General features: G+C 49.0%; 2 protein-coding genes across 2 annotated transcripts; both read left to right on the top strand.

Moving 5' to 3' along the window:
• The first annotated feature begins 9,561 nt into the window (after positions 1-9,561).
• On the top strand, positions 9,562-11,674 carry LOC128720782 (filaggrin-like). Its single transcript, XM_053814476.1, has 3 exons — positions 9,562-10,972; positions 11,058-11,236; positions 11,305-11,674. The coding sequence occupies exons 1-3, from the start codon at positions 9,574-9,576 to the stop codon at positions 11,569-11,571; spliced, it is 1,845 nt and encodes a 614-aa protein (XP_053670451.1). The 5' UTR covers positions 9,562-9,573; the 3' UTR covers positions 11,572-11,674.
• Positions 11,675-15,126: 3,452 nt separating this feature from the next.
• Positions 15,127-26,655, top strand: LOC128730762 (poly [ADP-ribose] polymerase tankyrase). The gene is made up of 11 exons (XM_053823840.1): positions 15,127-15,322; positions 22,621-23,403; positions 23,469-24,328; positions 24,416-24,635; positions 24,704-24,936; positions 25,010-25,297; positions 25,367-25,658; positions 25,727-25,884; positions 25,959-26,251; positions 26,328-26,484; positions 26,578-26,655. Exons 1-11 carry the CDS (start codon positions 15,127-15,129, stop codon positions 26,653-26,655), a joined length of 3,558 nt encoding a protein of 1,185 aa, XP_053679815.1.
• The last annotated feature ends 933 nt before the right edge of the window (positions 26,656-27,588 follow it).

Genomic DNA, 27,588 nt, shown 5'->3' on the forward strand with positions numbered 1-27,588 from the left:
CGAGTCTGGATGGCTTTTCTCCTGCCTTTTTGCCAAGGCAATCTTCCCGAGTCCGGTGGATCAAACAAAGCGGCCAGGCCAGCAAACCACTTCAAACAATCGTTTCCCTCTGATGAACAACGACACAACGATTGCGGGATGGGATCCAGCCCGGCTGCAATAATAATATTTGCGCTTCCTCGCTATGCCGACTTCCGTTTACAGGCGACGAAAACACTGCGGAACAAACTAAAAAAAACACACACACACACACATACACATTCCAACGTTTAAGGATCGTGGGCAGGATCTGAATGGCCTCGCCTTTGAATGGCACAGCCTCGGTGGGGCAGTTAAAATATCAAAGAGAAAAATTAACAAATGAATCAAAAGAAGCATTTTCATTTCCCTCCCACTTCACACCCACCCAGCCTCACCTCTCTTCCGCTCTAGTTGTGGTAATAATTGCAATAAAATCTACTACCCCGCCTCAGAGCCATCCTCGGTTTCTCCTTCCACATCCGCAGTTCTGGGGCAGATCCTATAGGCGTACAGTGTGGGCAAAACTTTAGCACGGTGCTAGCGAAACCCCCGAAAAACAAAACCTTCCATCAGCGGGCTTCCAACGAATAAGAGCTGGCAGGATCATCATCATCATCATCATTTTGGGTTGAGCTAGCTAAATGGGCAGCGTTTCGGGATTCCATTTGCATGTTCGCTTTTTCGACTCGAACATCAAGATGGATTCGCCCATTTGCCAATGGGTGAAATATCAAAACGCAAATTTTCCTCTTGAGTAGTTCCTCTCCGGAGAGTAGATAAGGGTGCAGACGGGGCCAAAATGGCAATTTTGTGGCAGATTAACAAATCGACAGCCACGCCAAGGATCCTGCCGATGGTGGTGCAGGGAAATGGCGATTGGGGTCAACAATTGCAATTTTATTATTAATTTCTCCGCTACCATGGCCAATTACCGAGTTGGCTGGGGTCGGAGTTCAGCCACAATGGATGAATTAAAACCGTTCCCTTCACGACCAGATCCAGATTAGTACAGAGTATGTCTCGAAATTGTAATGCACATCAGAGCGGTGGCTTCGTTCGATAGTAACGTTTTTCGGCCATTTAGAAATGAATACATGAACGTTTGATTTCGGCAGTGTTTTGGTAGCTTAAAAAAATATGCAATTGGAGAATTCCTTTCGAACTCAATGGTTCGACTTATTACTGCCTTGATGTATTGTACTCTTTGCTTAGGTGGTGTTTACCACAACGATGAAAATATACACTATTATGGTGTGTTTTCTGCGCCTACTATATCGATTCTTTTCGCTCCGATCACCCCTGCGTATTCGTTTACACTCAATTCTTTTCAAAAAGTCAAAAGTGAATAATGCTTGCAAAAGAAAAACCCCCCGTTTTCCAGAACTAACGGTGGGAAAAACTATAAATATAACCCAAAAGGGAACCGGCATTTAGCTTTTCATCTTCATCGTCGCATTCCGGCCGATTGCATTGCTCCCGAATTAAATGCCACACAACGAAACAACGGTCATCAAGCAATGGCACGATGTATAAACGATGCATCCCGGGTGTTCCGGGAATGCTCGAGAAGGCACAACATAATCGGAGTTGAGAGACGTTAACCGGATAACTGGATACGATCCATTGATTCCGGTTGAAAAACAAAAATCACACACGGGAAAAGAAAATTGAATACCAAAATGCAATTTTCCATCACTCAATTGTTTTCCTATCCTCCTCTCATCAAAGAGACCACACCGGTCGGTGGGAAAAGGTGGGATGCGGTGCAGGATAAATTCCCGACGTATAAGTGGCCGTTCCGCTTGTTTGCTTTCCTCCGGCTTTTGAACAGCACCCAAGCCGCCCCTAAAGAGCAATGTTTGCGTTTGTATCCAGTTGACTTTACGCCCCCCAATGGTCAGGACGAGGACGAGCTACGAGATTAAACGTTCCTTTCGCCTAACGAGCGACATAATGAATTCATTAAAAAGTTCACTTACCACCGCTCCGTGGCAGCCCGGATTCCCGGTTTCCGGTGTTGGACACCGGTCAGTCGGATCTCCCGGTGCAATGCTAAAGGGGATTATTAGATTTTATCACAATCAAGCGTTATGCGCTCTGTTGAGCTGAAATCTCGTTATCTACATAGCGGCCAGGTGTCGTAGCAACGAGCTTGCCCTGGCGGTGTGATTATATCCCACTGGGCAGTTATGAAAGCATTTATAATTAGATTAGAAAACCTGCCAACCAGACACAGGGTGTGTCGTAAAAAACTCTCACACAAACGCACCTACGAATGGCACAAACAATGTGGAGTTCGGGCTGAATTTGTTGCAGAATCCGTTTTGATACGGGCCTCCCCACAGTTGCTGCCAATTAACATGCGCCAGGAGTGCAATTCCCGGGAGGGCGACCATATCAATCGTTGAAACAATAATATCAATTTATCAAAAACATAAACCAACTCCCCGGCCAACATCACTAACCGGTGGTGGCCACAGTAACGTTTCAATTACATCCGTCGGTGCACGGTGATGTAAAGTTTTTCCCTCCACCAGTTGCCTCCAGCTCCACCGGTTGCCCTTGCTTGGTACGTAGCTCGTGGCGGCAATAAAAACGTGGGCGGAGCTAAGCGGCTCGGGCCCCCCGAAGGGGTAGAAAATCGTTCGCGGAAAACCACCATGACGGACGGTGAAGCGAGTAATCGTGGAGGCGCACAAACCCATCATCATTAGGTTCCCGTTGTTGTCACCGTCATCGTCGTTGTGCTACGCCGTCTGCATTCGGTTTATGAACACGTTCTGGGGATTCTGGGACCATTATTATCCAAGCAGCCTACTACGGAAATGTCACAGCGTGAAGCAAAATATTGTGACCTTAGACTGCATCCTGGCTGTGAGTTTTTTTTTGACAGCTCATGAAACATTTTGACGAAGTGTCAAATGGATGTCCTTCGCAATCGGAATCTCATTAAACTGGCGCGTTAATGAAGGTGCAATTGAATTCAACCCCACTCCACACCCTCCCACTCTTCATTATCGATCGATTTTCGAAGCGTTGCGTCTTAATTAACTCAATGCATCTAATTGCAATGCTAATTGAGGCCCGAACAGCGAACCGCGTGGAAAATCGATCGATTTCTCAGCACCAACGGACGGCAACTCCTTTTGGAAACGCGTGGAACTTCCGCCGGCATTTTATGCCTCACGCCACCCACCCCGGCCACGTCTCGTTCGAATTCGGTTCGCGAATCTTGCAACGAAAATGCGACGCGTTAATAGTCGTCTTGCGTAATTGCCGACGGAAAATCGCCCATGCCCATGCCCACGGCTGGCCCCGGAATGTCACCGGTTTTGTGGTGGAATGCCTCCTCGACCCGTTCGTCCTTCTCGTTCGCGTGTCGATGCGTCAAAGGCGCGCACATAATGCAATTAACGTCCGGTTCCAGTTCATTTGCTTTCCTCCCGATCCGCCGGAAATGGAGCTGAAATTTCCTGTGCTGCGACGGTTCCGTTTCCTTCGTTCTTATGAGAGTGGTAGCTCAATTAAAGATGGTCGAAGACATTGGCGCCCATTTACGGAAACGATAAAATCGCGTCTACCATTTGCACCAACTTCTCGGCACTTCTCAGCCGCAGACGTTTTAGTGAGTTTTCTTGTGTTTTTCGTGGTTCTATTTTGGAATGATTTATTTTTTGCAACCTTGGCAATATCTCTTGGGGGGGGAGCGATTTTTTGTGAATCGGGAGCGATTTTCGTAACTATTCCGCTATTTCGCTCACATTTTTGTACTGCGTGCGGTTTTTAGGGTCCATGGAAAATTGTTTCACCTAGTGTTGGAGCATCTCGAAAAACTGACCACCGTGTTCGATAAGAGCGCGATATTGGAGTAACCGATGCTCGTTTTTTGTAGTGCGCTTTCCTCAACTTCCTTTGGGACTTGTAAATTCATCCCGGTAGCCACCCGGTGAAGGCAAAAATTCCGGCCCCCTAACGAGGCCTTTGATATTTCCTGCTCGACAGAAAAACACGGCGATGTTAACGATCGTCAAGTACGGGACGTGAAACGCACCGAAAAGTATTTCAATTAGAATTCCTTTCACCGGCCCAGCCGACAAGGGATGGACGATATTGTATCGGAGGTTTAGTGGAGGTTTTTGGTTTTATTTCCCAACTGTGGAAAACTCAGAACTGCTTTTTGTGCCAATCTACACGACCGTTTGATGTCACCGATAATGATTGTGTCGGGAGTTTATCGAAAGATTTGTAATCAAGAGCAATGTTGGCAAAGTGTCGTGAGTTTCGATGATCCGGAACGTAATTGAAGCAGTTAGTAGCTCGCTACCGCTGGCGAGAATTCAACGATAAACCCTAAATTAACCTGAATCAAGAGATTTAACGTCGGGCGTTCTCTCTGCATTTGCCGGTGTGAATTTGCATGAAATTTCACAAGACACAATGACGAGTCGTTAAGAAAAATGGTGTCAGTTGCCAAGACGATTTTTTTATTATCAGTTTTAAGAATATGTCTAATGTTAACTAGCCCCAGCTAACTGGTATTACTAATGTTCAAACATTTAGCAACCTCTAGCCAGCTTATCTAGATCCTAATCAGCATTCTTAGGTGTCGTTTCGTGCGTACACAAATCCTTTTCAGAGTACTGGTTTTAATTTTCCCCGTATCCCCCAAAAAAGAAGAAAGAAAAGCCCGGAAAACCGAAGCCTTTCCCGATGGCTTACCGACGAGTGGCCACGCTTGTCGGTTCATTTAATTTGCTTCCTAATGGCTTCCGGTGTGGTTCCTTGGCCCCGGCGATGGCTGCCGAAAAATTCCGTCCAAGCACATTGCTCTGCCCTTTTCCCTACCCGCCTCATCGAGAAAACCCGTGTCGCTTCACTTCGGATGAAGGGATTTTTTTGCCTCCCTTTTTCCCGTCCAGCTCCACCAGTTTGTCCGGTTTCATTTTCCTTCTCCGCGTGAATAGACAAGCGAAGCTTTTGGCACACGCAGAGCCACCCTTGCCGAGCAATCTTGCTGTCAATTAAATTTCCGTTAAGAAAATGAGCCCGAAAATTCACAGCAACTTAATCAGTCCCACGGAGAAGGAAGTAGAGGGAGGGAGGGAGGGCCGGAAATGAGGCAGGGAGCGTGGGGGATTTCCACTAGCTCCGCGTGTGGCCAACGAAGGCACGAAATGGTCGTCGGGTTACCCGAGAATCGCTTCATTTGCCATTTCGAGCCCTTTTTCCGTCCACCCTCCACGTGAGGCGGTGAGTGAGACGGCACGAGTATTAGCTTTGTTTTCCCGCGAGAAGAAACGAGACAGCCGATCCGTCGCTACACACACCAAACGCAACCCTGTCCGAGTAGGCGAGTGGTTTTTTGCGCTCCTCGTTCAAAGAAAAATGGCCGAATTCGTGGTGAGTAAATGAGAACGCATGAGGAGGAGAAGGTGAGGAAGTGGCGCATGCGCACTGCCATGCACTCCCCCACCCTCTTTTGGAGAGAAGGTTGTAGGAAAAACTCAGGACGAAATCGTCCTTGCAACTACGAACAGTGCGCCTTTGTCGCACATGGAGTTGTTTCGCTCTGACCCACGAAATCGCTCACTACTCCTTCGCCCGTCTCACTCTCACATTCAGTAAGGGGAATTCATCCTCGAACCCACCCACCCGTATCCGGGAAAATTCGTGGTGGAAATGTTCCACATTCCCTCGCTAATATTGTTGTCAAGTGTTATGATTTTATTTTAGCCCATCCTTTTCCGTCCTCAGGTCGCTCTTCGCTCTCCTTACCTAGCGCAGGAGCACTCTCTCTCTCTTTCACTCTCACTCTCACTCAGCTCACTCAATGCCATCTCGTTCACTCTAGCGCGATAGACGGATGGAAAGCTCGCTCGGAAAAGCGGTTCACGCCGGGGGTGCATTCCGGGAACGAGCATTTAGGGATCAGATTTGTGCGGATGGTCGGTGAGCCTGTTCCGTCCCGGGCGCGATTTCCGGCACAAACCGCGCTTCCTCTCACTCATCTTTCCACCACCACCATCACCACCACTATCGGGATGGCCATTCCGTGCACGTGTGCTTTCCATTCATGACTTTATGGTATTTTTATTAGCCCTTCCATCTCACCGTCCGTCGGTGGCAGGATCGGATCATCCGGCAGGGTGGTGTGCACGCGGCGGGGGTGGTTTTGATTGTCTGGTCAAATTAACGAACCTCAGGCCGAAACCCACTCTTCTCTCGCTCTGCGGCACCGTGCAGAAACAACATCGTCATCATCATCATCTCACCCTCGCGTGGTGGCGCCAGGACTCGCCCGCGATATGGAAGGTACTGCAGGCTCTGCACCAGGATCTGGCCAGTCTGCGGCCAGTCAGTTGTTGACGTTCGACCACGCGGTATCACGGTGCATAGGCTCGGGCATAGACATAAGCTTGCGCATGAGGAACTGCCTGTGGAATTAGTCTGTCCATTGACCGCAGAATGACTTATCGAGTGACACTGGAAAATAAACAGACCAAAATCACTTAAGGACCAAGATCAACTCGAGTGAGGTACGGCGATTAGACCCACCGATCAGCTAGGTGCGAGTTCTAGGACATTCGCAGCAGTCGTCCTGTGGGTCGTCCCCTGCAACCGACGGCAGTTTGGTGTTTGGTGGATGTGTTACAAAAGCATGCAAACGAAGTCATTCCCTAGTGGGTCCTGTAGTTCCGACGGCGATTGGGAATCCCCACCAAGCACCGCCGTAGGTAGCACGGATTAAATTACAACCCTAATGCCGATCGGAGGTTGGTGCAGAAACTCTCGCTTGACAGACCAGTGCAAGTTGACTCTTCATCCGTTGCAGTTGGTTGCAGGTGACTGAGTGAGTTGTGTTTATCTGTTGATCGTATGGAACTTGTGAATTCCTTATGTTGCTTGGGCAAAACGTGAAGTGTTTATTTGAAAGAGTGTGTGTGAAAATGGTTGATCTATTTGACGATGCCGAAGAACCACACAAATAATTACAATTTCTCGAGTGAGCTGGCGTTGCGAAAGGCGGTTTGGGCCAAAAGGATTTCAGTTGAAAAAAACACCCCATCAAGTGATTGTGAGTTACCGACGGCTTCTTGACTCGTTGTGGATGCTGAGAAAAATGTTCCAAAACTTTCAAACTTATTGCCTTGAATTGTGTTTAACTTTATTTAACAATCTCATGATTCTGCCGGGTGCCTCGTATTGACGGGATAAAGGATAATAAACACACATTTAAAGCCAGCCACAAGTGAGGGTGAGCTGATGGTGGTAGATAAACGGTTGGTTGGAGATAAACGAATTGGTTTAATTGAGTGTGCTAAACCCGGAGGGTGTGGTACTATTCGTTAGCCTGATTGAAGCTTGCAATCTGTGAAATATTTAATTGTCATTAAAACGGTGTGAAACAGGTAATTGATATGTTAAAGCATAATACAACTATAACGCGATGATGCTGTTTTAATATATTATGTACGCACAGGGATGATATATCTTATAAAAATCGTCATAAACTTGGTAAAGAAACATATAGTTTTGCAATGATAATATAGCACAACTACAGCCGACACGACAAAACCACTGGTTTGAACATTTCAACTCCTTTTTCGTGCGCGTTTGAAAAGTGAAAAGGATCAGAAATTTAATGTGTATTGCCTACATTCAGGCGTATCGAATTCGTTTTCGTAAATCGAATAAAAAAGGCGGGTTATTCAATGATACAGTCAATGCACGTTATAAGAAAAAAATATTTAAAAAAAATGGTTTATCCCTACGCATACCACATTTCATTCCAGTGCACATTCCACTGACGGAATAAATTGAAATCGTTCACCAAATTGCGTTTCCATCCTGAATGAAACGAAGAGAAAACATTGAAATAATATGAATTCCTTTGGCCTATAAAACCGCACCACAATGCACGGTTGCATATGAGTTGCATTATGGTGCTACGATAAACAATGAGAAGTCTAAAATTGCACCGTTCATTTGTTGCTCGCATGTCGCTACATAGTTATGCTTACCGACATCGAACCAGGTGCTTGGCTTCGTTCCTTTTACGTGAGGGCTGCCGTCGGCTGCTTTCATTCATAGGTGCCACTAAATTGCACCGCTATCGAATGTCACCGAAATGCAACCGATACCGCACGATACTGACACGGAAGGTTCGATGTACCTCGACACAAATAATGGCGAAGATGATTCGCTACCTCCGCCTCGGGAAAGGGCAAAAATGGGGCCCCACACTAGGGCTTCATCTGAATGCAAATGAAACGAAGTACAAGGGCCAAAAGGCACCGCAACGATGGGTTAACCGAACCGAACGGATGGCATAGACTCTGGTCCCCTTTCGTCCCCGCTTGGGGGAAAACAATAGAGACGTCTTCCTTAGGCTAGCGAGACGGACGAGCACCTAAACGATTGAGTTCCACCACACATTACCACATGCTGCAACGCAAAACCACTGCTGTGGAGTCACCATCCGTTACCTCAATTGTGCCTTCGTGGACGGTCCGGATGTTTGATATCATAGCGCAGAAAAAAGCCCACACAATAGAGCAGCCATTTGGATGATGGAAAAATGACCTCATAAAAGTGATACTTGATAGGTGTCCAACTACTCGGGATGTTTATGCAAATGCATTAACCCTAGCTGAGAGGTTCCGAATTCAGTAAGCGGCCGCTAGACGAAAGAGAATCCGATGATTTCTGCCTGGTTTCCCATTCAACAGGCTAATCTTTTTTTTTTTGTTATTTTGATGTCAATCTACAAGTATCCATGTGGAGTTCTCTAGATTCCGCCAATTCCGTCACTAGGCACGATCCTTATGAAAATGTCTACCTGACGTTAGACGAAGCAATACCGAGTTGTCGACCGAATTTAGTTTTCTTGGCACACGAACCCAAAAAAAGGTCACACCTTCAGGATTTGCAATCTAAAACTTCATTACACAACGATAATCATTTTGTCTCATGTTACCATTGTAGCGAAGACGAATGTTCTACGAAACTTATAATGAAGTTTAGCTTCATTTCAAGTATAGTGCTGGAAAACCTCGGTTCTGAAACGAATCAGTAACTTTTTTTTTCGCTCGACACATCCAAAAACGACAAAAACGACACATCCTTCTGCTTTCTTAGTTCCTTGACGTAGTGCTTGCTATCGTTAAACAGAAAACTTGTACTTGTGGCTCGGATGGCATTATGTGCTAGTGTCATGAGCCATGCTGAGGTTGTCCAAACTTTTATTTCACACTTCACTCATCGGGGTTCATTAGTTAGCTCGAGTGCCTTAACGTGTGGTTTCTGGTGTAAAGGCTTGTTGAAAGGGTAAGAACAGGCGTTTAACCATTTTGTGTTGGGTGTTTCTGTCCCGGTGGTTAAAAAAAATTACTTCAGGTGCTTCAACTATTAGATTCAGGTTAGGATGTAATGATTCCTTTGAATTTGAGGCCAAAGGGAGCATAACTTACGCAAATTAGGGATCGAATTCTGTCGGAATCCTAACCTCAACATGCACCTTTTGCTTTTGATTTACTCTCACAGATACTCAAAATGATACACCATCAACCGACGAAGTACCACCATGCGAATCCGCTGACTCATTTCCTTAACCTTCACACATCGCAAGCGACGGCAGCTGCCGCAGCAGCCCTGGCGTTGGCCACCGATGGGCTGTCCCACGGTCATCATTCCCATCAACATCATCCGCCTGCTGCGGGTGCGAGTTCCACAGGACATCAACTTCAGCTGGGTGCGCCCTGTGCCAATCCACAGGTCCAGCAGTCACGGCAGAATGACGGAGTTAAACGCGCAGGACATCGGGACAGATCCTCACGGTGTTCCCGTACGGATGAAGACGAGGAACAGGACGAAAACAGCACCGACAGAAGCTGCCACGGTGAGCTCGGAGGTCGTGAGCTGAAGCGTGAAACGTTTGATCTGATGACCGAAACGTGCCAGGGCGATGTAAGTGAATCGGAGCACCATGTCGACATCGACGTCGATGATCCTGATCCACGGGACGACGATGGGCGAGTGTCACATGGAGTTGAGAGCGATCGAGATGAGAAGGACGCCAACGAGGAAGAGGAAGACGACGACGAAGAGCTCACCATCGACGAGACGGAAGGGCGTAGGGATTCGCGAGAAAACGTTCCAAGTAACCGTGGGTCCTGTGCTAGTCCCTGTCACGATACGACAACCTCGGTGCTCAATACGGATGGGCTTGTTGGGAAGTCCTTTACGATAGCCGCCATACTGGGGCTGCGAAAGAAGCAGGATGAGGCAGCGGCCGCTGCAGCAGCTGCCAGCGAATACAGCGAAGGAGTGATGAACCTGTCCACCGGTGCCGGATTTCAACAACACCAGCAACAACGAGTTACAGCGGCGGCCGTAGCAGCAGCTGCGATGGGACGATTGCCCCTCGTAATGGCGGCTGCAGCCGCTGGGATGGAAAAGCGCGATCGCTTGGACAGTGTGGACAGCGTCGATACCAACTGTGGAGGATCGCTTGGGTACGCGGGACAACAGCCTGCGAGTGGTCCGTTGACGGCATTGCAAAACTTTCATCAACTTCCCGGACTGCATGGTGCCGGTGGGAGCTTTTCTGCGTTTCATCCTTCGAATGGCACCAGCGCAGGTGGTGGTGGTGGTGGTGCGGTAGGATCCGGCGGTCATTCGGTGTCACATCCCGTGCAACACCACCATCACGCGCATCATCCACATCATCACCAGGTCAATGGCAGTTTTGGTGGACATCCGCATTTCCACCATCACCAGGGTCAACAGCAGTTGCCACACCAGCAGCAGCACCAGCAGCAACAACATCAACACCTGCAACACCACTCGATTCATCAGCAGCAGCTGCAGCAGCAACAGGCGTCCTCCGCACTGCATATGGCACTGGGGCCACATCACCATGCGCAGAATCACAACAGGGACAAGTATAAAGGTAGCTATCGATATCTCGATGATCCGGGCTGTTTTTTCTTATTCGAGTTCGTTTTGTGGCTGCTTCCATGTCCATGCCTCCACAGATCTTAGCAAGAAGACTTCCATGTCTTCCTCGGCGGCTTCTCTTAAGAGCAAACGCGTGCGAACCATATTTACTCCGGAGCAGCTGGAGCGTCTGGAAGCTGAGTTCGAGCGGCAGCAGTACATGGTAGGGCCGGAACGTCTTTATCTGGCACACACACTGCAGCTGACCGAAGCCCAGGTGAGCCAGTTAACACACCATCGTGATCATGCACGAGATTCTAAGCTTTACGGTGGTTCTATTCGCAGGTCAAAGTTTGGTTCCAGAATCGCCGGATCAAGTGGAGGAAGCATCATTTGGAGATAACGCAGCAACGGTTGGCGCTGATCCGGCAGCGTCAGATAGCTAGTGGGGTTCCAATTCCAACCGGTGATCCGCAGAACCATCTTGGTCAGCAGCAACAACAGCAAGCGGGCATGAGTGGCGGTCGCATGATAAGCGGTATCGAATCTCCAGAGCTCACGATTTGTACCGATTCGATGGAAGCAAGGAGTGCCAGCGATGGAGATGATTAGGGAGACCGAGCCCTCGAAATTGGGGCACGCCCAACACACGACTGCCTCAAACGGCAGCAATATATCATACAGGGAGCGTTAGATGAAATAAATCAGAAACTTATACGACCGAAAACGTAGTTCCTAGCATGTAGGGTGAGCACCGTATGCTTACACAAAGAAATACCAAATAGAAATAAAAGAAATTGTTGACACGATGATGTTAACCATTTCCTGTATATATTTTGTATTTAAATAAATTGGAACACGGTTAGTATCTTGATTGATGTAACTTCGTACGTAGAACTGATTCTGTCTCTTCTTATTTGGCGGTTTAATCAATTCTCCTGGAACAGAAGAATTTAGAACCAGTCGCGCTGGTTCTATCGACTAGCTGATCGCCGACGTCTACCTATTACTAATTCCGTACATTTTTGAGGAAGTATAAACGCCATCACTCCATCCTAATTTGGTGTACATCTCTTCTGTTTAAATTGCAAGTCAGGATGTGCCATTCACGTGGCATGGCCAGCCAACCCTAGTCTGTCGAGATATATTACATCACCGTTTCTAAACATCCTTACATCTTACATCTTACCATAATTAGTTACAAAGAAAAACGGACTGTGAATTCTTGTAAATTAGTTACATCACTACTGGGGCAACTAAGTATTTTCATTAGCAAAAAGCATCCGTGAACTTATTTTGCTTCTACCACTCGAGTCTGCTCGAATCAATTTGCGTGATAACTATCCACTCGACATGATAGTATAAACACATTTCTCAATGCTCGATGGTAGATTTCTTTGACTTTCGTAAAATTTAATAATTTTTTTTTTTTGAAAGCTAGAGGTAAGTTATTCTTCAATGCATTACAAAGCCAATATACTTCAATAAGTTGGACTGTTAAAACAAATCGATGGAAAAATCGATGCTGCATTCGATGGCTTAGCGATTTTTAAACAAACTGACGTCTCACATCTGACGTGCGTTACGTCAAACAGTTTGGCAGAGATTTTGATATTGTTTTTGGCTTCAACACTTTGCAACAAATTACTGCTATTGTTTCGTCGCGCTGATTCGGACCGTCGATGCTCATCGGTGCCGTCGGTAAAGATCTCGATACTATCACGCTAAGACATTAATTAAGGTTACCCATCCGTGCGCTTGTGTACCTATAACAAACTTACCATCCTCGATAAGCAAAGAGGAAGAAGTTCGCGAATAAAAGGCAGATCAATCTTTTCAAGACAGACGTGTTTGTTTTTGCTCGAGCTATTTCGATAGATTTGCTACGTGAATTGTGCTCCGTTGGCGTACGGTGCAAGAAGTGGAATCCAGTGTAAAAATTCGACCACGGATGTCGGAAAAGTGATGTTTCGTTTCGAACGCAGCTGATGTGTGTTTGGTTGGATACTCTCTTTGTGAAGAAAAATTTCAGTCACATTTCGAGACGAACTAATGTGTGCGCTTTGAAGCCCAATGCCCTCCCCCTTACTCCCTTCCATAATCCGCAAATTGTTCGCTATTGGGGTTAGGCGTCGTCGCAACATCCGTAGTTGCATGTTTTTGTTGTACCAGGTGGTACGGAAAAATCTGCACGGTTTTAATATTGCGTATCTTAGCGTGTCTTTGCCTAACAAAACTACACTTCATGTCTAGTAGTAGCTGGCTTCTTCGTACCGCCAGGGTGTTAGCCTATTTTGCGACGAAACTTTTAAGACCTCGTTCTGTGGGCGCAGCCAAGCAAAGGGAAAGTTCTCAGGGCCCTTTGGGGTTCCCTTCACCGAGCCCCCGGGGTCAGTTGTTTGTGATGTGGCTATGCGTTTTAAAACACCCCTTTACCATTTCCCTACGCACGCGCGCGCATGTGTGTGTGCGCCTGTAAGTGATAACACCTTTCCTTGTCTCGCAGCCCTCTTTCGTACGTTTGGATGTTTTTATAATCGTTTGCAACCCAAACCGGAGGCTCTCGGTGTGGTTTTGAAAACGAACGGGATTTTCTATCGGGACGAGTTTTCGCGGTGGCCTGTTTTATTTTCGCAACCCCAGGGCATCGTCCGCCCTTTCTCGGTCGATCCACCATCACTGGAGATCTGTCCCGTTTGCAAGCGCTCTAACGATTTCGAGAATCGTCTTTCTTCCCTACCCTTCCCCAACTTACCACCTCCAACGGCCATAAACCGTGCCCTTCTTTTTCACGCCTAACTAGTTTTGCAGCGTCCAGAACGATGGAGTGCGAGGGCTGGAAGTAGGCCGCCCTAGAAAAAAGGGAGCTTATTTGAAGGGAGTAAAAGCTGTCACTCGCTCGCACCGTTGTCTGTCGTTGCTGGTCGTGGCCTACTACCCACCAGCAGCGAAGAAACGCATGAAACGGCGCTTAAGAAAGAAAACAACAGTGGGCTCATAACGACAGCAAGCCTTCGGGCTCTGCGTCGTGTTGTTGTTATTGTTGTTGAGTGCAAGATGTCTCCGGATTTGGGCTTTGACAGAACGAAATCACGGGAGTTTGCAAGCTGGACGGTCCATAGATCCATAGCAACAGCATTTGCTGATTTCACAATCTTTTAGGTGGAAAAGCTCGTCGGCAGCATGTTTTTGTTCTTCAGCAACCCGGCCAGCAATGGTGCTAATTGACCCCGTGTAATCGTTTCCACGGAATCGCGGTTTGCCAGGTTTGGCTCTTGGGCCACTCTGGGGCTTGAGAAGCTTCTTCCAGTGAACGGGAAACGAACAGAAACGAGCCGGGATTTATGCGATCACCCCTGGCCGTCTAATTTGTGGTGCATAATGACGTTGCGCCTTCGGTGGATGTGAACGAGAGGCCAAAGCGACCAAAGCTCGAGCGCCAGAGAGGGAAGTTGCAGCTGCCATTTCCTGCCCGGTGCGCGTGAACAGAATATATTTTGTTGTGTTTCATGCCCTTCCCGCGTGCTTTTTGGTAGTTTCGGATGCGGAAAAGTGAATCTCTCTCCCTGACGTGGAAGGGAGAGGCCTTCCATTTCCATCCGTTTCCAACGCGCACGTACAAACACACACACACACATATCCGCCTGTCGAAAAGAAATTTGAGAAGAGGCCCCACAACTGACTATTAACGGGAACCAAGCGCGCCAACCCTTTGTATTCCATCCGGCCCGTTCGAGGGGAGCTTTTCCGTGGTTGGTTTTGGGGAGGCTAATAAAAGAGTTTCACCTGGTCCGGGGAGGAGCCTTACCGATGGCTACAGTATTGCGACTCCTTTAATCACCGAAGCTGCTCCATTTGCTAAAGTGTGCAGAAGCAAATACTCATCTCTCTACTTCCCGGCTTCGACTCTTCAGTTCCAGCGCTAAACAGCGCCGTCCAGCAGCGTGAAAAGTGACAGTGCATATGCTGGAATTGCGGTGGGAAAACGCGAACGCAAAGGGGTGAAAATTTGCAATCAACATAACGAAGAGAAACACAGACTCTCTTTTGAAGCTGCGTCGTGGCGGCGGAGAAACCATCGAAGGACGAGAGTGCCTAAGGTAGCGGTAAGACGGCACCGGAAGCGGCAACACGAAGCTGGATGCGTGCGGGATCGGGCTGAAGGAAATGTCGGCCAACCGTAGCCGCTCGATGCTGTCGGTTAACCTCGAGGCGGCCGCCATGGCCAACGATCCGCTCCGGGAGCTGTTCGAGGCGTGCAAAACGGGCGATCTGGCAAAGGTGAAAAAGCTGATCACTCCACAGACGGTCAACGCGCGTGACACGGCCGGACGGAAGTCAACGCCACTGCACTTTGCTGCCGGTAAGTTTAAACATACGTAATGACGAGGAGGATGTTGGTGGGCAGTTGAAAAAGTGCGCCACGTGAAAATCCCTCTTGGAAGGACCATGATGGACAATCGTTTTTTTCCACGCCCGTCTATCACAGCACAAGATTGCAGTATCCATCACAAGAAGCGGCTCCAGCCGGCATTCCCTCATCTCTGAGCATTTTCTCTGAGGCAGGGGATTAATTTGGAGCACCTCGGGTTTTTTGCCTTTGCAAGCCGCCCACAAGATGCATTTCACGGATGGTGGATGTCATCTTGTTCGTTGGTCGTCGGTACGCGCTGCTTACCCCTATTGCAGTCTGTTCCACGTTGAAGCAAATGACGCCACTCCGGCTCATCCGGATCACGTATCGTAAAGGCGTACAGCAAGTGGCTTGCGTGGGGAAAAGAAACAAGGAAAGCACATCATTACTGGTGTCCTTGCAGCCAACAGGGGAATCAGTAGAGATGACAAAACGCAAAAAAGAAAAGTCAAGAGCCACCGCGCGAGCATGCCGGGAAAATAACCGTGGAAGCGGGAACAGGTAGAAAAGCGATGAAGAAGAGAGAAAGGAGGGCTAGAGCATTATCAACCGCTACTCCTCGTTTGACCGGCGGTCTAAATGGCAAGGTTTATAAGCCACCCCATTTTGCGTTGGTTCCTCCAACCCCCAAACCGTTGGTTCCTTTGTCCTTCAGCTGTTTGGCCCCTTGTTCGGCTCCATCACATCGGGGAAACCTTCATCAACTCGGGCCTCCATTTCCTGAAAGGGATGATATCACCGCCAGCAAGGATGATAAGTATGTTCGCTTTTCCGTGCCTGTCGTTTCCTTTTTTTTACGAATGTCCTTTTTCCTGCCACTGAGAGAGAGAGGGCACGTGGAGATAATGCATTCGAGCTGCTGTGCCAGAAGCGAAGGAAACCCTGCATAATTTAAGCAATATATTGTATTCGCTTCAGTTTCTTGTTGACGGGGGGAAAAATTGCAATTTCTTCCAGTGCGTATGTTGAAAATGGGCTTTCCTAACGACATTGTATGTGTTCCTGTCGCTTCTACACGGCATTAACTTAAAAATAAGTGAAAACTATTTGCTAAACGGAAAGTCCCCATACTGGTCTCTTTAGCTATCGAACGTCGACGTGATATCACGCCCGAATTGTAATCACTCTTTTAACGCTGCACAAATGTTGAATAGCGTCATCGCACACCGGCAGCAGTCCTGAAACCTTGCGATGTACGTGACGAAAATGCTTAAAAACTAACGGAGAAAGCCTCTCGCCAAGGGCAACGTCTTTTTTTTGCGCAATATCTTCCCGCCACTAAAAACGATGCGCCACACCCGTCTGTCTGGAAAAGGTGCTGGTTTGTGTGTGTTGATTGGGAACGAAAGTAGCGAAAACAATGAGATTATAATGAGAAAAGGGAAGTTCGAGGAAAAACAAGCTCATCGGAATGAATGTAAATAATCTGCCCAAGGGTTTCTGCAATAGAAAAGTTACTGTAGAAGAAGATCACACCGACTCACGATCACAGGGTCAAGTAACTCTTTCTTTCTTGCGCTTTACATTACCCGTTCGTAAGAAGCTTTTTGCATACCGAGTTGGCTGCCTCCGGTTAGTCGCAACCTAATAATCATAGTAGGCCTTGGTGTTGGAGCTCATTGAAACGCGGAAAGTGAAAACGATGCCAATGCAGGGTCAGGAAAATCGAATACCAGGCTTTGGTTCGAAGAAGCAGGCCTCGGATGGCCTACAGACCTACCCGATCTGTGCTGTATGTTGGACTGTCTTCCAGGAGTCCCACTCACGAACACTAGGTCAAAGGTTGTATATCATGAGTCCGTGGTCTGAGAGAAAATATGATTTCAGCTCGTACAGGATCATACCGTTCTATCGTTTTTGATACAATCCTCGAAATTCCGCCCCAAGAGCGAACGAGATGTGAGTGAGTTTTCTTGTGGTGAGGTGAAGTTTCACCACTGGAAGGAAATGATGTGGCCATCCACAATAACGACCATGGTATTGGAACCTTCAGCTAATTTGCTAGTCAAAAATTGGCCAAATAATAGACACCCCACTGGGGCTTTACGGTACGGTTTTCGTGAAGGCTTCCTACCGAAAGATGAACTGCTTTGTGAATCATCTTTCAATGCTAATTTTCTCAGCTCGGATACCACCGCATGCGTGTGTGTGATTCATTGTTTGAGAAAAAGATTTATGCTGCAAAGTGACGGGTGCGTGTATGCCGCCACATGTTGCCACGATCCTACGTGATTCATCCATTGATCGTGGGTTGTTTGCTCACGATCGACGATCGATTCACGCACGCCACGTTTCCCCACATAAAGCACGCAATCCCCTAGCTTGGCCGTTTGCATCCGACAATGTTTAATAAAGAGTTTACATATGCTTCGCTGGTGGCCAACAACATCTTCATCATCATCATCATCATGGCGGATCATCTTCGTCAGTATGATTGCTGCGAGCGTGTTGTGTGCACATTGCTTTCCGTTGTTAGCTACAGCTCATAATCGATTGATATTTGAGCTTCATTACACGCTTTCGGGGTGTAATTTCGACTGCGTTTCTCCGGCGTAAATGGCGAACCAATCCAAGGTGATCGTACCTTGTTCAATGACTAAAAAAATGCGGAAAACCATCCCACTATCTCTCGTTCAAGTGCAGTTGATTACATTATCTCGTACTACCCCTTCACCAATGCGATGTTCTTGTGACAATGTGTTGGCTGATAAGTTATCGCGATCACGCTGCCATCTTCGAATGAATGACTGCAAACGTGCGATAATGGGCAAACGGAGACGATTCTGTGCCGTTTCCTTCGCTGCACCCGATTACCATCATATAAAATTACACCAGAAAGGGAATAGCGCGAATCGAAAGTAATTCGCGCGCTTTTCCGTCTCGCCGAGTCGCGTGGCTTTCCTTCCGCAAACGAGAAACGCTTTTCCTGTCTTCACTATCTCGACTGAGCGAGTAATTAACACCTTTTCATCTGGATTTTGTGGCAAAATGCGCAAACTCTCATCACTCCAGTTTCCAATGATTTCCTCGCGTCGTGTAGTCGGTTTTCATTATTTCTTTCCAACGGTTTGATGGTACGAAATTTTTGGTGGAATTTAATTAAGTCGATCAGCGGATTGAATACCCTGGGAGGAGGTGGGTGGGGGAGTAACATTTCGGGAAAGCGGAAATGCAACACACCCCACCGGTCGGTTCCATTTTCGCGTCTGAGATGAAACCAACAAGGCGTGTTTATCGAAACGAAATCGAAGTGAAATGGGTTGTGTAGTAAGTGCTTTTACTACGGTCACTCTTTTTTTTATAATCACACCAATCTTCGAAAGAACCGATCCAAAAAGCCGTAGGAAAGGAGGCACTATTTTCCGTTTACTTCAGGGCGCGTCATATGGCGTTGATGGGCTGGTGGGCTCCCCATGAAGCCTCCATCGCTAACCAACCAGTTGATTCCTGCTGCGCCACAAAAAAGGTACTGTAAGTACGGTGTACTGAGGAGCACAGCTGTTGTTGGGCTTTGACCTGCTGGCGGCACAATGTTCGATCGAAATTGTAGCCCCAACGATCGTATCCAGCTTGGAACACAGGAGAAAGAACATTTGCTAGCGTTTCTTTCGTTTGAATCGATCGATGGAACATCATTTTCATCTCAAACGACTCCTCATGTTGGTCGATGGGGGTTAGGGCAACGGGAAAGTAAAGCTTTATGTTAAAAATGAGGGTATTCACCATCCACGTGGAGTCTGTTTGGGAAAGACAGCGAGAAGGAGAGACAGACAGATAAAGAGAAAGAGAGATAACCCTTTTATTTATCGAAAGTTTAGCCGTTTTTTTTGCCTCTTTTTAGCACGCTTTTTCTCGGAGCGGTCGGGGTCAGTGATGTTGATCAATTTTCCCAAGCCACGAAATTAGGCTTAGGCTACGTTGCGATTAGTAAAGCAGCTCCACTGTATTTGCCAAAAGAGGAGAGTGAGCATCAGGCGGAGGAACAACTGTTGATAAACTCTTGGAGGTGTTTTTTTTCTTCTCTCTTTTCTCTAATGCCGATTGGTGGGTGTGTGGTAATCTTTTTTTCTCCTTTGTGGGCTTGCCTAAGCTCCCACCCCTATGACGACAAAAAGCTAGGAAGCTTTGTCTACGAAAAGAAAAATAAAACAATAAAAAGAGCATGTGATCACCTTTCCATCCTTTCGGGGCAATCATGACACGCGTATACTACCACGCGATAGGTGGCAGCCATTTATTATGTTGTATTCGATTTACTAGTGGATACTTTTCCAATCTTTGACCCGTTTTTCGCCGATACCTTTCGCTATCAGACCAACTCCCTGTGAGCATATATGTGTCTCTGAGCCAGCTTCTGACCCAAAGTAAAAGTATTACGTTTCAAAGATCACTTGCAGATCAATCTCGAAGCCACAATTCTAATTTAAGAACCAACATAAGTACATTACACGTGAGCTGGATGCTGTGGAGATTGCTCTATTATTTGTGGGTTACAAACAAAGCGTTATGGGCGCTATTTCTTATGGCTTTTATTCATTTATAGTGCTTACCAAACGCTCCCAATTGGCCAGAATGCGGAACATATTATAGGCTGCTGTTTTCGGGTGCTTACGTTGCTTGATTGCCAGCACTCGGTGTAATTAGATTACGATGATTCGCGTTAAAATCCCGCACACGAAACCAAATTGCATCGCGTCGTGCAACGAATGTGTGTGCGAGTCTTAAGCGAATGGAAATGACAGCTGCTGGCTCAAACCACGATTGCGCCCGTACGCGGTTGGTAAAACAGGCAAAGGCTACTTCTCTTGTTTCCTGCAGACAGCCTGGGCAACCTTTTACAAAGCCACCCCTCCAACGTAGCGTAGATGGGGAGGACTGCAGCGGCAGCAGCAGCAGCAAACCCGAACACACAGCCCACAAAAACCAAAGCAAGCCAGGGAGAAGGTGTGTTTTTTACGCAAAAGACGTCAAACCCCCACCGTGACCTGGTTTCGCGCGTAAGCGCACGCGGTGGAGATTTGTTAACAGCGAATGGTTGGCAGAGAAGAAACGCTCGCTCGGTCAGATTTGCAACCACCAACCGATGGGATCCTGTACACCGTCACTTCTCGCGCAAGACACCAGTCCGGGTGGTTGCGGCAGCGTAAAAAGTGACGATGAAATACACGAGACGTGCCTTCCTCCTCGGTGGTGGTAGTAGTGGTGATCCAAAACGCGACCCACACGTCGTATCGTGCGGGTATGATGAAGCCACACAGGCAGGCATCTAATGGCTGCTGGGGCTCGGTTAGATCGCGGTCACATTGCAACAATGTGTCGTTGTCGCGTAGCGGAAGTCACCACCTATCTGAACATAATTTGCGCGATGTTTTCCCAGCTGTGGTCCATGGTATAGATTCCAGTTCATTAGCGATTCCGTAAGGATTAGCTATTTTTTGCAATTTGCTACTCTGTCGGTGGTGTGCTAGAATGAAGCACGAAGAAAATACTAACCTCTCATATAATACCTGCGGAAGCGATGGCTCTCACTGACGTTTCCACCACTTCGAAGGCTACATGTGTGTTACCATCAGCAGCGCCCATCCCGTGATGGTTGTTCCTTCGGTGTATAGCCTGACATTGATCAAAGGAGGCCGCCAAGCCATCATCATCAGGGTGAACCGTTTTATAGCTCGACTCCCTTCGCTGCCTTGTGATGCATTTGCAATGTTTACTATGCACATCCCGCGTGCGTTTGTGTTGCACGTGTCCAGCATCGAGGCCTCCCCCACCCAACTCACGGCCCAGGGCCGCTCGATATCGTTGAACATCTGCCAGAATGAGCTTTTTGCCACGTACGACCTTGCAAAGGGGCACCCTAATGCCATGCGATGAGCTCCTCTCTGTACCACTCTTCCCAGTGCCGTTGCCCGGGCTGGATGGCCTTCACAGTTTTATCCGCACACTTGCGGATTTACCGTATTTGCCGAAGAAAGCGTTTTCTATTTATATGCCATTTTAATTGGGGTTGTCTCGGTGTGTTTCGGGCTGAGATATGCCACCCAGGCGAAAGGAGGAACGCCACATCTCATGGGAGTTTTTTTTGTTGGCGGGTAATTTCGGCCCCACTTGATTTGGGGCGGATTGTACATTTAAATCCGTATTCCGGGCGGAAGAGAATCGAAGATGAGCCATTTTGGCTTGTGAGGTTCGTTTTCACGAAAACCCGGAGGTTATGCTTTGGCTGTCACAAAGTCATGCACCAAAGCTGACGTGTAACTCTCATCTAAGCAACCCAACACTGCTGTTGCTAGCACGTAGATGGCAAATGAAAAAAAACTATGCTTATGCTGCTGCTACGATAGCGATTAGTAGCGCTACATAATAACGCACGAGGGGCAGCGATTCGTGCGCGATACCGACACAGCACACCCCTTTTTGCTTTGTGGTTATAAAATCGTATAAAACGTGCCGCGTTTAAATTGTTAAAAAATCGACTAATCTCGTGTGCTCGCACAGACATTAAGCAGCACCAGGGGTGTGCCTTATGAAAGCTTCCATGCGTCGTTGTTCGCGTGGCACCTGGCCAAATGTTCGCCATCCCCCACCCCTGGGGTGGGTTTTTTTACTGCCATCTTTATCGAGGCGTAGAGCTTTGTTCAAGTTTTTTTTTCTACATGGGTATGTGTGTTGAATCTAGCCTCCCTAACCATCCACGCACGCACCCGAAAGCCGCCCCGGGGGTTCTGTGTAATAATTCTGTTACACCCGCTGACCAAACTTGAGTCACTTGAGTGGGTCTCGAAAGCAAAAAAAACGGCCAAAGAACCTCCCAGACAGTAGGGCGGACGGTGGCCTGCTACGACAGGCAAGTGAAATTGACCGTAATAAATCGACGACGGTTTCACACTGCAGCCCAATGCGGAGCCCAAACGGACCGTGAAATCGAATCGTGCGTCCGAACGTGTGCCGCATAATGCCATGCTTTTGCAGACTTCCGGTTGCTCGATCGTACCATGGTGTTTGGTGTTTTTGGGGCGAAAATGGGTCACGAAGTTGGGGCCTTTTTGGAGTGGAAACGATCAAACCGAAGCAAAAACCGCGTAACATGCGTTCAAGCTGGAAATAGGATGAAGGTTTTCGCTTGCAATTAGGTGTCGTTTGATGTCGAATCGCGTTAATTGAGAAATAAGGCAACTGTCGAGGTGACGATTTTACACGGCATGGCGTTTTGCGTGTCTAATTATCTCCCCTTTGCTTTCTTTTAGGTTATGGACGCCGAGATGTGGTCGAATTCCTGCTGACGAATGGAGCTTCCATACAGGCACGGGACGACGGGGGATTACATCCGCTACACAACGCCTGCTCGTTTGGCCACGCGGATGTCGTCCGTCTGTTGCTGGAAGCTGGAGCCAATCCAAACACACGTGACAACTGGAACTACACACCACTGCACGAGGCAGCCAGCAAGGGCAAGATCGATGTATGCATCGCGTTGCTCCAACACGGCGCCGATCCGAGTATCCGCAATTCGGAGAACAAAATCCCGCTCGATCTGGCCGATCCGTGCACGCGTCCCGTTCTGACAGGCGAGTACCGCAAGGACGAACTGCTTGAAGCCGCCCGATCAGGCTCCGAAGAACGCTTGCTCGAGCTACTAACACCACTGAACGTGAACTGTCACGCGAGCGATGGTCGAAAATCAACGCCATTGCATCTGGCCGCCGGGTACAATCGAATCCGGGTGGTTCAGATACTCCTACAGCATGGTGCGGACGTACACGCGAAGGATAAAGGCGGCCTGGTGCCGCTGCACAACGCCTGTTCCTATGGTCACTTCGAAGTGACCGAGTTGCTGATCAAGCACGGTGGAAATGTGAACGCAAACGATCTTTGGGCATTCACTCCGCTACACGAGGCCGCCTCGAAAAGCCGTGTTGAGGTCTGCAGTCTGTTGCTGAGCGAAGGAGCCGATCCGACGCTGCTGAACTGCCATAATAAGTCAGCGATCGATTCGGCTCCGACCCGGGAACTGCAGGAAAAGATTGCATGTAAGCTGTGCTGGTGCTTGAGTCAATGCGTGGTTTATTCATCACTTTTCCTTTTCCCCTCACAGATGAATACAAAGGACATTGCGTGATGGATGCGTGCCGACAGGCGGACATTCAGCGATTGAAGAAGAACCTGACGACGGAGACGGTGAACTTTGTGCATCCGTACTCGGGCGATACGCCGGTACACGCCGTCGCCCAGTCCGTTTACCCTAAACGCAAGCAGGTCCTCGAAGTGCTGATCCGTAAGGGCGCCCTGTTGAACGAGAAGAATAAGGACTTCCTCACTGGGCTGCATCTTGCAGCCGACAACTCGCACTATGAGCTGATGGATGTGTTGCTGCGGCACGGTGCGAAGGTTGATGCGCTGGATGGGCTTGGTCAGACGGCACTGCACCGGTGTGCTCGCGAAGACAACATCCAAGCGTGTCGATTGTTGCTGTCTTATGGCATCGATACCGGCATCGTTTCGCTGCAGGGCTACACTGCGGCCCAACTGGCGACAGAGAACGTGTTGAAGATCCTGCAGGATCCACCCTCGGACACGGTCGATCTCGAGTGTCAGCTGCTGGAAGCGGCCAAGGCGGGTGATCTCGATACCGTACGGCGTATCGTGCTCTCGTCACCAATGACAGTGAATTGTCGTGATCTCGATGGACGTCATTCGACGCCGCTGCATTTTGCGGCTGGATACAACCGTGTGCCGGTGGTTGAGTTTCTCCTAGAGCACGGTGCTGAAGTGCACGCCTCGGATAAGGGTGGATTGGTGCCGCTGCATAACGCCTGCTCGTACGGACACTACGAGGTGACGGAGCTGTTGGTGAAACACGGCGCGAACGTTAATGTGGCTGATCTGTGGAAGTTCACGCCGTTGCACGAAGCGGCCGCTAAAGGCAAATACGAGATTGTCAAGCTCTTGATCAAGGTACGTAGCAGATTCATCTGAATGGTTGGAACGACCCGTAAAAATCCCTTTTCTTTTTTTCTCTCTGTCTCTCTCTACCCCCTAAAGCATGGAGCTGATGTGACGAAGAAGAATCGCGACGGTGCGACACCGCTCGATCTCGTCCGTGAAGGTGATCAGGACGTGGCCGATCTGCTGCGGGGTAACGCAGCCCTCCTCGATGCCGCCAAGAAGGGCAATTTGGCACGAGTGCAGCGACTCGTCTCGTCGGACAATATCAACTGTCGGGATGCGCAGGGACGCAACTCTACTCCGCTGCATTTGGCCGGTAAGTCTAGTAGTCCTGATGCACTTTTAAGCTAGTGACTACACGAACTTTCTGGTCCTCTTCTTCAGCTGGCTACAACAACCTAGAGGTAGCGGAGTACCTCCTCGAGCACGGTGCGGACGTAAATGCGCAGGATAAGGGAGGTTTGATTCCGCTGCACAATGCATCCTCGTACGGGCACCTGGACATTGCGGCTCTGCTCATCAAGCACAACACGGTAGTTAACGCCACGGACAAGTGGGGCTACACACCACTGCACGAAGCCGCCCAAAAGGGCCGCACTCAACTGTGTTCACTACTCGTGAGTTTTTTCCCTCGTTTTCTCCTGTATGAAAGGATACTAATTGGTTGTTTTTTTTACCTCTCCGTAACAGCTCGCACACGGAGCCGATCCGTTCATGAAGAACCAGGAAGGACAAACCAGTCTCGATCTCGCCACGGCCGAAGATGTCAAGTGTTTGCTGCAGGATGCGATGGTGGCCTCTCAGGGCACGGCGGCTGGTGCTGCTGGTGGGTCATCGACAGCCGGAACCGGTTCCTCGCAGGGTGGCATTCTAGCGGGCAATGGTGCCCTCGGCATGGGCACAAGTTGTTCGCCGACCACTGAAATCGTAACACTGCCGACGGGTGCCTCTATGACATTGTCCGTCCCCGTGCCTCAGGTAAGCAAATTGACCGTGCGATGGTAGCGAATGAACCGGATTTGACGGCAAAGGCACTTTCTCTTTCAGTTGCCGGTCCGAAGTTGCTTAAGCCCAGCGCAGGGTGCCGAAGCGAACGTGGACGGTATCGTGGTGGACCACGACGATAAGATGCCGTCCGTGCCGTCGATTGAATCGTCCGTGTCGGTTTTCCTCGCAAGCTTGCAACTCGAGCATCTGATCGATCTGTTCGAGCGTGAGCAGATCACGATGGACATTCTGGCTGAGATGGGTCACGAGGATCTGAAGCAGGTTGGCGTGTCGGCATACGGATTCCGTCACAAAATACTCAAGGGTATTGCGACTCTGCGCGCCACGACGGGTAAATCAATCAAACTTTTGTGTGTTCGAGCCCCTGCAACTAAGCACCGGTGTTTGTGTTTGTTTCAGGACTAGGACTAACACCGAACCCGGGCACATTACTGGTGGATCTTCTTCCCGACGACAAGGAGTTCCTTGCGGTCGAGGAGGAAATGCAGGCCACCATTCGGGAGCACCGTGATAATGGCCACTCCGGTGGTTATTTCAATCGCTACAACATTGTCCGGGTAAGCAACATGATCAATAGGTCATCCCATGTGGTTTGTTTCTATGAATTCCTCTTCCTGTTTCCACATTGCAGATACAAAAGGTGCAGAACCGGAAGCTGTGGGAGCGGTACGTTCACCGGCGGCAGGAAATCTCCGAAGAAAACGGGCACCAAGCGAGTGAGCGGATGCTGTTTCACGGATCACCATTCATTAACGCCATCGTGCAGAAGGGTTTCGACGAACGGCACGCGTACATCGGTGGGATGTTTGGAGCTGGCATTTACTTCGCGGAGCACAGCTCCAAATCGAACCAGTACGTGTACGGCATCGGAGGTGGCATCGGCTGCCCCACGCACAAAGACAAATCCTGCTACCAGTGCCATCGGTAAGAAGGCGGTGGAGCTCATTCCGTTGGACGACACATCTCATTACCAGCTGCGCGTTTGTTCTTTGGATTACAGGCAGTTGCTGTTGTGTCGTGTAGCGCTCGGTAAATCCTTCCTGCAGTTCAGTGCGATGAAAATGGCACACGCTCCACCCGGACACCATTCGGTGATCGGGCGTCCCTCGGCAGGTGGTTTGCATTTCCCGGAGTATGTCGTTTATCGAGGAGAACAGGTAATATCAACCACGGCCTCGCTCGCGGAACCCATTTCAGCGAGTGCAAGCTCGTACTAACCCCGGGAATTCCCGTTTTCCGTCGCTCTTCAGGCATACCCGGAGTATTTAATAACGTACCAGATTGCAAAGCCGGACGATGGTGCAAACGGTGAAGAGCCGGCAAGATGATGGACGATTTCAGCCGCTAGTAACATCAGCCAGAACAACAACATACTCGTCTCTGTTGTCGGCGGTAGCGGTAGTGGTGCAGCTGGAAGTGGGAATGTCGACGGAAGTGGCATGGCAAACGGCACAAGCGGAGTTAACGGCACGTCTGGTGCGACAGGAGTACATACTGTTTGCGGAGGGAATGGTGGCACCAACGACGGAAGTTCTGGGGTTGCCGTTGGGACGAGTTCAAATTTTACACGCATTCGTTCAACGACTCGTTCGACGATGGCGAAGGCGACGGCGGTACGTGTTTCGACGGGTAAAAAGTTCAGCCAACTTTTGATCATTACACCCGCGGTTGCGATCGACAGCAACGAGCACGACGACTACAACGGTCCGTTCAACTCATCCTCGTTGGATAGCGGTTGTGGTGGAAGTAGCGAGGGAAGCCTGTCGGATGATCCGGTCGACATCGAGCAGCAGCGTCGGCGTCGACGACAAACGGACGGAGCAGGAGATCGACGGAACAATAACATGACTCGGTTGCTGCCACCGCTGCTCGGTGGTGGAGGACGAGATGGTGCCAGCGGTGGTGCTTCATCTTCGGGACCAGGTTGGCGATGGTGTGGCTTAATCTGTTCGGCTGTGAAGTGCTTCCGGGCGGCTGCAGCCACTTCAGGAACCCGACAATCGCAGCAGGTCTCATCGTCTCGCCAACCGTTCGCCGGAAGTGCCGTTCGCTACACAACTTCAGACGTAGCCACCGGTGCGGGAGGACGTCGCTCCGGAGTGACGCGTTTCAGCAACAACCACGTGTACGAGTACACCATCAAGAGCTACCACCATCCGCAACGTGAGCGACGAGCGGCCGGCGTGTCCACTTCAATTCCATCATCGATCCCTACCCGGTCCGCTTCAATTACATCCGATTCGTCCGCTCTCTCGGTGTTG

Source organism: Anopheles nili, chromosome 2, assembly GCF_943737925.1.
Source record: "Anopheles nili chromosome 2, idAnoNiliSN_F5_01, whole genome shotgun sequence".
Lineage (NCBI taxonomy): Eukaryota > Metazoa > Arthropoda > Insecta > Diptera > Culicidae > Anopheles > Anopheles nili.